Source organism: Gekko japonicus, unplaced genomic scaffold (genome assembly GCF_001447785.1).
Source record: "Gekko japonicus isolate JY-2015 unplaced genomic scaffold, Gekko_japonicus_V1.1 scaffold901, whole genome shotgun sequence".
Lineage (NCBI taxonomy): Eukaryota > Metazoa > Chordata > Lepidosauria > Squamata > Gekkonidae > Gekko > Gekko japonicus.
In genome coordinates, this window is record NW_015173701.1 from 507,036 (window position 1) to 518,083 (window position 11,048).

Sequence of the window (11,048 nt, forward strand, 5' to 3'; positions counted from 1 at the left end):
GCCCTACTGAACTTGTGAGGTTGCAAATAAATAAATAAATAAATAAAAATAAAAATAAAATAAAGACAGGAAAGAAAGGCAAGGGAAACTTTCTGGCCTCCCTGGACTCATGAAGGCTTATTTGCATATCCTGGTGAACCCAGACTCCAGCATTTACAGTACAAGGCTTTCCTTTGGCCCCCTCCTCAGCACCCAGAGGCTTTACCAAGACCAGGGATACTCTGATAGCAGCGTCCCATACACATGCAGGCCCCTCATCAACAGAGCCTTTCATCCCTACACAGGATCTTGCGCTCCCGAGGGGGGCAGCCTGAACAAACAGCAGGCCGCCGTCTCTCTGCCAGAGGGAATAAAGCTAACCCCATATGGGAGGGTGTGCGGAGGGTCAGGTCCAAGATAACGGCGGTCCAGATGCACACGTCAGTCCTGCAGGGTCTCTAAAATCAATCATAGGCATGACCCTGGGGACAGGACTCATGAGGGAGTTTGAATGGTGAGCAAGACCATCTAACTTGGGACAAAACCATCAGCTTCCTCCATTTCTCAGCAACAAGGTGGCCCGCAACATCGACTACCCTTGCAAAAAACAGGCTGAGCAGTAAGGACCTGAATCAAGGAGAAGGAGTCTGGAGCCAGGAAGTCTGTACCCAGATCACATAAGTTTTCAGGACACCGGTGCGGGACCTATTAGTGAGCCTGATGAACCATCATGTCAAGAAGTTCCTATCCGGATGCCAGAACCCAGTAGCGGGGCCAGAAGCCTGCCGGTATGCCTTCCTTCCCATAGCTCCATTAAGAAGGACGTTCAACAAGATCACAAGGGACAGGGCAGAAGTGGCGTTTGCGACCACCCACCAGGAAACTACCTCTGAGAACAGATCGGTCACACCTAGGGCCCATCCTACACCTAGAACCAGCTTGGTTACAATTGACTGCACAGAAATTGATCACAGACAATCACAGGCGCTAGGTTTTCCAAGAACATAGGGTTACCAGGTCCGAGGCAAGGGGGCCATCAACAAAGGCGCCCCTCCAGTCACCTATGGAAGACATTTCAAAATGGGCCTCCGCCAATGGAGTACAACCTTTGGCACCACCTGTCAGACACAAGTTCCCGACATGGAGACAAAGGTCCCTGACATAGAGCCTTCTTCAATGTGTTGTGCACATTGACTAAAACTGATCATATTACCTTCCTTCTGCTCCAATCTGGAGCAACCTACAGTACAAACCTGGCACAACAGGGCGTACGGAGGAGCTCTCTCTATATATCTCCCTTTCGCAGGTCAGACCCGCTGTTTGTATGACGAAGAGGGTCCCATAGACCATAGTGGTCTACTGGATTGGACAGTTATGGTCAAAGCCTATGAAGGGACAAGAATGGGCACCACCAGGTCAAGTGACTGCGCACTCCACAGGAGCATTATCCAAGCGAGCAACAGCGGATGGATTCTGCAGAGCAGGTACCTGGGCCTCCTTGTCCACATGGTGAGGCACTACAGGAGGGGCCAGGCGGTGTCGATGTAGCCTTCGGCAGACCAGTACTACAACAAGTTTGAGAGAGATAAGTCACCCACCCTAGAAGAGCAGCTTGGGTACTGCTAACCAGTTCCTGGATGACTTCCCCCCACTGAAGGAGAACGGTACATTGGACCTACCTGAAGGTTCTTTCTCTTCAGTGGGGGAGAAGTCATCCACATCCCACCCAAACTGGATACCAGAAATAGACCAGGGTGGCAAAAAATAAGGACTGCAACAGCACAACTTACAAATACCGTGGACTGAAACAAAGAGATGAGATGAGAGTAACCCACGGACAGGGCTTGGACATAACTGGAGAGGTCAGCCTAGGCCACTCCAATAGGAGCCACCCAACAAAAGAAATTTGCATAGCCTATCGAGCGAATAGAGGCGTGACCTAACCAGTTCCTGGATGACTTCTCCCCCACTGAAGAGAAAGAGCCTTCAGGTAAGTCCAATGTACCGTTTTCTTCATGGGAACTGATCTCTGTCACCTGGAGATCAATTTTAGTAGTGGGAGATCTCCAGGACCCACCTGGAGGTTGGCAACTGTACCCATTGTTCCAAAACCTAGTATGGCCTTTCTATTGTTTAAACATCAGGGCCTTTGTTCTTTCTAAACTGCAGCCTGAAATAATTATCAGTTTTATATTTCTTATATAATAGATAATTCTGAGAAGCTTGATTTTTCTAGTTTCTCTCTCTGGGCCTTGAAATACAGCCTTATCTAAATCATGGCCATGGGTGGTCATGTAGGATAAGGAGAAAATGCAGTGGTTCTGTATGCTTTGCTTACTATTAGTTCTTGATCCTGGAAAGACAGGACAGGATCTTTGTCTTTATTCTTGGCATCGTTCCGATGCACTCGGCGGGATGAATGGTGAGTTGTGGCTCGAGAGGAAGGTGGAATGAGACGTCCTGTTTCTTCAGAGTACTGAGTCTCTCTCTTAAGCTTCTGTGTCTTCAAACACAACCAGATGCAGTCACATTAGAAGTCTCACAAACCAGGCAAGGCAGCTATGCTGGTGGTCTAATGGCTGGAATCTCTGACTTGAATATACACCCCAAGGTTCCACCCGCCAATAAATGAGAGAGCAGTTCCTCAGGCAACAATTTATCATTTGTTGTGATTTTGGCTTCTGAAGGATTCTGAAAAACTACCTCGGAAATATACTTCCCTTCACATACAACTTTGGTATTACCATTGAAACAATCCTCCTTTATTTAGAGAGTTTGTGGGCCATCTATTGGTGACCAGCTAGTGGGAGAAAAAGACTTAAGAGAGTGGAGGTTTTAAAGCACTCTGAGTAAGTTTGTGAAGAAAAGACAGCTCAGTGCAGCATTGTTTAATCTGCTGTTTATAAAAGAGACCAAATTGTAGAGTTCAGTGAATTTGAAAAGAGCACAAAGAGCTATCCAAAAGGGGGGGAAATGCCACAGGGAAACAGAGCCCCAGTGAGGTTTGCCCCATTATTTCAAGTTTGTTTGTAAAAAATGCTGTTTGTGTCTTCTGTTTTCATACCAACTCACTTCTACTGCTCTGTTGCTACTCTTTCATAGGGTTCTTTTTGTAGCAGGAACTCCTTTGCATATTAGGCGACACACCCCTAATGTAGCCAATCCTCCAAGAGCTTACAGAGCTCTTCTTACAGGGGTTACTGTAAGCTCTTGGAGGATTGGCTACATTAGGGGTGTGTCGCCTAATATGCAAAGGAGTTCCTGCTACAAAAAGAGCCCGTGTTCCATAAATCGGTTCTCTCTAGTGTGGTTTTGAAACTGTCTGTATGATTAGAGCTGATTTTTTGGAGGGGCGAGGTTAGTCTACGTTAGCCACAGAGATTAGACTATAGCAGTGCTTAGGGTATTGTCTGGTGCCCTTGCCTCTTGTGCTGATAGTAGAATGCTTGCATTTCCAGGACTGGAGATTGTTAAAGACCCTTAGCCCCGGCCTATGATCACCATCTAGTGCAAAGGTTTGCACATGAAGCCCCCTTGGTTTCAATACAACATAAAGTGTGCATAACTATTTATTATACTTATGTTGTTACGTTATTTATAGTCCACCTTTCTCATATGGACTCAAGGCGGATTGTATAGAATGAGTCAGTACAATCAATGAAATAGGATCTTCAGTAACTAATGCATTATGATACTAGAAGACTGGAACTGCCAGAAAGAACAGGAGCATAACATAAACATTAACACGACCCATTAAGCGGTACAAAAATTACATGATAGGATCCTGCAGACAATACACTATATACAGCAGTAAAGACCACAAGTCCCAATCACCTATTCAAGTAAATTTGTGAAACCATTTTGTACCGTGTAGCCTTATTATAACAACTTATTGTGGTACAACTGAAGCAAAGAACACGAAGACGATCAGAAAGTTCTCTCATAACAACTAACATAGTAACATATAAACGTGGAAGATGAGCAGGAACTCTATGAGTATATTGTGATATTAACTCTTGTGGTACTAACATTTACACTAACAGAAATAAGATCTCCTCCTCTTGGGTTTTTAGTTTAGTGTGGTTATATTTCCTTTATCCCTAGTTGTAGTTTCCCCTCCTAATTTTCTTTGTAGTTTGTAGTTTAATGCAAAATAAAAATATCCCTTCTGGGTTTTTAAAAAACCCAAAAAACTTATTGTGGTACAACTTACTGTCATACGATTGACTATGCATCTACACTGGATTGTTTCTATGTCTGTACATTATCCTGTTCATTTTCATGCCTTACTAGAGCTAGACACTGATTATTCGAATCTATGCTTTTAAGACATTGTTGTGTGGTGGTTAGAGCATCACACTGGTAGGTAAGAGAAGCGTCCCAAACAAATCAAAATACTTACTGTCTCCCTTTTCTCTGTGAAGGAAGCGGCTCTCAGTCTTGCAGCGAGTTCTCTCAATTCATCCCTCCATGCATCTGACAAAGAGCCTTTGACAGAGAGAAAACCAAAAGGAAGGGAGGAGGCACAAGGAAAAGGACCATCACTAAATGGCAGAATGCAGTCATGTTTGCATACGGTCCCTCGTTCAGTCCCTAATATTCTCAGTAAAACAGGGTTCACCCATTGCATTTTCCAGGAATACTGTTCAACAGTATGCCTACTCCTAAAAATGCAATATGTGCAAGAAAGAGACTCATATTTGGAAACATTATTTCATAAGTATGCTCATATAGAAACCAGGAGTAGGTTGTGTTCCTTGCTGAATGTATGCTCAGTGGCTAATCTGGGTTTCATAGAAAAAGTCCCAGCATGTTTTGTCCTAGCATTCTCCCTGATGTGTTGGATTTTAATGCACAAGGAACATTCTTGTGGGTTGCTGTGGAAGGCAATTGTTTCAAGCGTTGTTGAGCCTTTGGTAATAATTTTATTGGCAGGCTCCAAAATAGTCCAGAGCCCAAATATAATCTGTTGAGATCTTGGAACCCAGCCCTAGAAATAATTTCCCTTTCTCTGCTTTAATTGGGCTTCTGCTGATCATGAGTGTTCTCGGGAGGCAAATTCTCATCTTGATGATATTTAATGGTGCAGTCTGTGGTTTAATTACTTTGATGCTCCTTGTACATTAGGACAGATTGCAGGCACTGGAGCGGCTCTTAGATCAGGCTAGCTTTGCTGTCACGCGCTCTGTGTGATAGTAAAAGACCTGCATCAGAGACCACAGAAGACCTGCTTCCTATGCCAAGTGCAAAATGATCTCTTTGTCAAAGACGCTATGCTTTGGCAGCAATGGGGACAGCGGCTCGGAGAGGGAGGACAAAGAACCAGAAGAAGAAGGAGCAGCGAAGGGCTCATTTTACAATCTGAGAGATGTAAAAGGAAGACAACCCAGAACATGAAGATTGGTTCGGAAAACGCACTAGAGGACAATATTAACAATTAACCAAAAGGACATTACTAATAAATTTAACATTTTAATTTTTTACAGGTCAAGATGAAGGACAATCGGTCAAACACAGAAGAAGCCAAAGAATTTACATATACTAACAAAAGATTAACATACTAATATGAGCATCACTCACTCTATTCTTAATCCCACTATATACCCTCCCTTTTTTTCTGAAAAGTAAAAGCAATAAAATTCTCTCCTTTTTAGGAGAGTTCAATTAAAAAAAAAAGACGCTATGCTCACAGTGGGCAGTAGAAGTCTCCACCCTGCATTAGTGTCAGAGACCTTGACTAGCTTGAGCAAGTCAGCACTGTTACTGGTTACAGCTGCCACCTTTTTATGGACAACAGCTCCTGGATAAGGGCATAACCATTGCCATAGTCAAGAGGGGGAAATGGCAGGGTAACTTGTTCCTTCTGTCCTGTGAAGTTGCTATCCCCCCACCCCCCAAAAAAGCTGCTTTTCTGTGGAGAAACTACAGATGGGCATTCCAGCCCCTTGAAAGTATCTCTCAGCCCTGAACAGAGCAGCTTTGTCGAGTGTGAATCTAGGTGAAGAGCACACGTAAATACTGACCTATGGTTAGCATGGGGACTGGAAAAGGCTGTGGATCCCCAATGGGCATCTGGACTCCAGGGTCTCCCGGAACTGAAGTACGAAACTGGCTTTTTATCACGGGAGGAGGTGGAAGCATAGTCTGCTCAGACCACTCGTCATTAACTTTGCAAACAAGAGCACCATTCAGGCCTGCAAAAGAAAGAGACATCCACAGGAAAGAAATGCAGCATAGAAGATCTTTAGTTAAAGCTGTCTGGAGCCACCTGCTTTCGCTCTGCTCTGGAAAGGTTTGACGGACTCAGATTTACATTGGGACCACACAACGTAGCATTCAGACAAGAATAAAAGAACGTGAAAGACACTGCAGATTTGGCCAACCTGAAAAATCAGCAGTGGCTGAACACAGCCTAACTCAAACAGGACACAGTATTTTGTTCCAAGACACTGAAAGGCTGGAAAACACTTCCAATTACCATGTCAGATTACACAGGGAAGCCATTGAAATTCATAAACATAAACACAATTTCAACAGGAAAGAAGAGAGTTTAAAAATAAATAGGGCATGGTTTCCTGTCCTGAAAAACACAAAAGACTATATCTGACAATAGCACTACAGATAAGATTAGAATTTCAACAGCCAATCCATATACAAAAGAACCTCCTCAGGAAGGCTCCTCTATTAGCATATTCATAGCCTGGGGAACTCCTACAAGATAATGACTCAGCCCTACCCCACCTTCTGGAGTAGATATAAATTACCTGCCTACCATTTTCTTTCTCACCTTGACACAGAGAGTACTCCATCTTTCTGTGTTATACCTCTGAGGATGCCAGTCACAGCTACTGGCAAAACGTCAGGTTCTACAATGCCAAGACCATGGCCACACAACCCAGAAAATCTACAGCAACTAATGGACTCAGATTTGTCACCCTCATGTCTGTTGAGCCTTTTGCACTCCCTCTTAGAAGACAGCTCAGATTCTGAAAACTCTGTTCTTGCCCACCTTTAATTGTACTGTTAGATGGGGCTGTTTCTGTGGCATTCAAATGCCAGGGACTTTGCAGCTGCCCTCCAGGACTTTTTGCCTTCTAGGAACCTCTATCACCTGGATTCTGTTATATCTTCAGTCCATTCTGGCAAAGTACCTACATGCTCCTTTATCCTGGAACCCCCCATCATTGCTTCTCTATTACACTGGGAAGAGGTGATTGGCAATGAAGAAGTGTCAGATGGGGAAGTTAATTCCCTCCCTCTGCGACTCTCATGCTTTTGTCCCCATATGCTGCTTTCAGACATGTCTTTGTGAGGTATATTCTGGGTCAGAGAATGTGTGGCTGGCTACTAATATTAATCTGTTGGTTACTAACATTTACCCTCAGAAACTAGCATATAAAAACATATAAAAACATATTTAGATTTCAAAATTTTTATTCAATCAATTATATTTCATAGATTTCTTTTCAGCACCTGGATTGATTTTTATCCCGGCCTTCTTTGAAATAAAATCAGAATTATTTATAAGCATGTGACTATATCCTATATATTGTACAGCAGTGTTCGATAAATTCATTTGGTTTTGTAATTCCATGCCAGAACTTGGCTCCTCCCCCTTTGTTGCACAAGAAAAGCACCTTTATGGTTTTCCTCGGTCCCAAATGCTTACCTTGGATGTGAATCACTCGGTGGGGGTGGGGGTTGTGCCGTGAGAAGAAGGAGTGATGGCTGAGACTGCCGAACCGAGCAGTGTTCTTGGATTGGGGCCTCAGGGCCTGAACACTAAACCGGAGTGGAGCATTTAGGGCCATGTGTTTCAGTTTTCCTGCTAAAGTTGCAATGGTCTTGCCTCTAAAGGTGCTCATAACAGGACCCTTTGGCTTCTCCGTTTCTTTTTTAGTTGACATTTCCTCAGTTCTTGGCAGGGATGGAGAAAGAAGAACAGAGATGGTGATGTTATAAAGATGAACCTTAGAATCTGACAGATCTTCCAGGAAAGCAACATAATTTAGTTCCTTTTTACAGTTTATGTAATACAGTCCTGCCTGCCAGGTTTATCATTCCAAATCAGTGAAAGTCTCCATAAGAATGCAGTGGAGATGATTCAGAAGATTTTAAGCACTTGTAAACCCCAGCAAAAGCAACAAAGCCATGTTTAACTCCCTGTCTCTGAAGTCGTTGGATCTAGAGGGAGCTTAACATTGCCTTTAACAATATGCAAGTCTGTTTTTTTGCAGTCATTTATATTCCAAAGAATCCAACCAGCCTGACAGAGTCTGCTCTTTAGGCAACCCAAGAAACATTTTCCTTTTGGAGGGTATATTTCCCCCTTTGTGATGTTAGTACTTACCTGCAAGGCTGCTGCAAAACGGATTATCTTGAGAAAGAGAATGGTGTGTAGTATGGTTTGCATGTAGTACAACTGTATATGATAGAGGTTTGTTGTGACTATATGAGGAAGCCTTAGCTACTTGAGCGTGGAACCTGAGACCTACAAGCTCCGAAAGAATGTGCTGAAGAGTCCACAAGCTGAACATTTAAAAACTTCTTCTCTTCTTGTGTTTTGGAAAGGTGACACAGGGTCTTCTCCATACCACTTAGTGAAATCATATTCTCAAATTTCACAACCCCCCCCCCCCATCATTCCAGGACATATTTGTTGGCCAGTCATCAGAAGGAACCTTGCATCATAAGCATAAATAAAAGAGAGGGTACCATTGTGAGGAACCACTGAACCATTGTGTCTCTACCTCACTTGTTCCTGTGCATGTCATCTGGAACAGACAGTTCAGCGTAACCTGTGCTTTGTTGATGTTACCTTGTTGTATCTGGTATATACACAGCATGTGCTGCCGGGAAATTGTGTCGTTAAACTAGGCTGCGAGGTTTTTAAACTGTTTTTGTTTTTGCAGGGGTGAATGGAGTCAGCAAGCTATTACTGGAGACAAAGATCAGTGCTGGAACCTGTTTTCAGCACTGCAGTTCCAGAAAGTATGACGTGTTAATTAATATGATTGCATAAGGACATCTTCCAGCACTTGCTAGCATTTCCACCTAAATTTATTTTTGAGGGATGTACTGTTGACCCCAAAATGACACTCCTGTGTCACAGAAGACACTGGAGTGGCGTGGCTGAGACACCATCTCGGCCAAATCAAGGGAACTTTAAGTGACCCTTTAAGGAAATATAACTGACTTCCTGTAATGAAGTTCTGAAACCTTTCTGCCACAAGCCTTGTCTTGTCAGTCACTGAGATTATCCCAAAGCAGAGAGCCATCAAACCCTTTTCTCTGTGGCCACAGCAAGGAGGGAAAGGTTGACTAGGAAGAATATCTTGGCCAGCTGTAATACCTTGCTGAGCACTGGCTTTGATCTCTCTGTTCCACGCCTGATGTTTGGGTGCGGCTAGAGTGCATGCAGAACAGCAAGAGCTGAAGGGCTGTTAGCCCTTTGGCTCTTAGCCAGTGACTGAATCCCGATGCAGCAAAGACATAGCTTGTTATTTTGCTTGTTGGTTACATATTGCTGTTATACTTTGGGTCACTTCAGGGAGAAAAGCAGTATACGGATATTTACTTCTGTAAATAAAAATAAAGACATAAGCGTATTCATACGCATTTAGGTAGGGCAAGCAAACTCTTGTCCTGGATTAAATAACTTGTCTCCTGTATCTGACGGCCACTGACCCCAGAGTAACTCTCAGTAAAGGAGTCCCAGTCCCTTCTCTCAAACCATATGACGCCCAAAGACCCATGAATTTGGAGACAAAAGGAGGGCTTTCAAAATCCCAAATGGGGTCAGCTGACCCCCAAACAGCTCTGTGTCACCACGCTTCTGCACCTGAGCACTGAAACAATGCACATGCTTCAAGATAAGGCAAATTAGGGCTTCCTTTTCATTAGGGTTGCCAACCTCCAGGTAGTGGCTGGAGATCTTTTGTTGGTATAACTGATCTCCAGGTGACAGAATTCAGTTCTCCTGGAGAAAATGCCTCCTTTGGAAGGTGGACTGAATGGCATTATACCCTGTTGAGGTCCCTCCCCTCCCCAGGCACTGCCCTCAGATCTCCAGGTGTTTCCCAACCTGTAGCTGTCAACCCTACTTCTGACATCCTTGTCCTCTTTTTACCCTCTCTCTCTGCCCTTTATCAGGGAATCTGCTCTTGGCTGATCCCACATCTCCTCCCTCCTTCTCTGGCTGATTCTCAACAGCCTTCCAAGTTTCTCCCTCTCAGTCTTAGCCGATCGTTAGTAAAATTCTCTTTCCCTGTGCCTTTCCTCCCAACTCTGGCCGCCCTTCTCTTTCCTTCCTACTTTCCAAATGGGTCTGTTTTTCATTTCTACTCTGAGCAACCCCCCCAGCTCAAGCATTGCCTTAGTGACCATCACCCCCCCCCCAGACCCCTTGCACCTCTGCCCCAAAGGTTTCTCTTTCTAATAGCCATGGTGATCTCCTCTGCAACCACACTTCTAAGTCTCTCCCACTAAAGTTTCCATCTTCTAGTGCCCCCCTTTCATCCCTTTCTTCTACATTCGGTCTTCCTGCTTCCCTATACTTAGGCGACACTTTTCATGCAACCACAACAAGGCAGCCACTGGCAGGTTCCTTCCATAACACCAAGTGTCTGTTGAACTGGTTCTTACTGGGCTTTTTTTTTTTTTGATGCTGCTGCTTATATAGTGAATCATTTTATTGCTTGCATTGTGTTTTTAATTACTTCTTGTCTGTCTTTTTATCTATCCCATTGTAGCCAATAAAACAGAACCTTGGAATTTAGAATTGCCTCTTCTGTTTTTTCCATGGTATCTTCTCCAAATATGCTTGTGTAGATGTATTCTCAAAGATCGTGCATTAGGGTAAGGTGTGCACCTATGAAATGCACTGTCCACTTATTCTTTGACCTGTACCACCCAAGGAAGTGTAAAGCAAACGTCATTTAGGTTTGTGAGGGAAAATATCTGTCTACACATAAAAGACTGGTGCAGCCACTCTTGATGGCTTAATTTGAGCCACAACTGACCAGTATTGGACCTGAAATTCATTTTGGAGTTTGGTGATGAACCTTGGA

General features: G+C 43.8%; 1 protein-coding gene across 1 annotated transcript in view; it reads right to left on the minus strand.

The window, feature by feature from the left end:
• TBATA (thymus, brain and testes associated) overlaps positions 1-7,886 on the minus strand; it is a 24,497-nt gene extending 16,611 nt beyond the window's left edge. The window contains exons 1-4 of the mRNA XM_015423241.1: positions 7,649-7,886; positions 6,003-6,173; positions 4,382-4,467; positions 2,318-2,482 (exon numbers count right to left, since the gene is read on the minus strand). Of these exons, the coding sequence (XP_015278727.1) occupies positions 2,318-2,482; positions 4,382-4,467; positions 6,003-6,173; positions 7,649-7,886 (660 nt within the window). The remainder of the gene's footprint in view (positions 1-2,317; positions 2,483-4,381; positions 4,468-6,002; positions 6,174-7,648) is intronic.
• Positions 7,887-11,048: the final 3,162 nt, after the last annotated feature.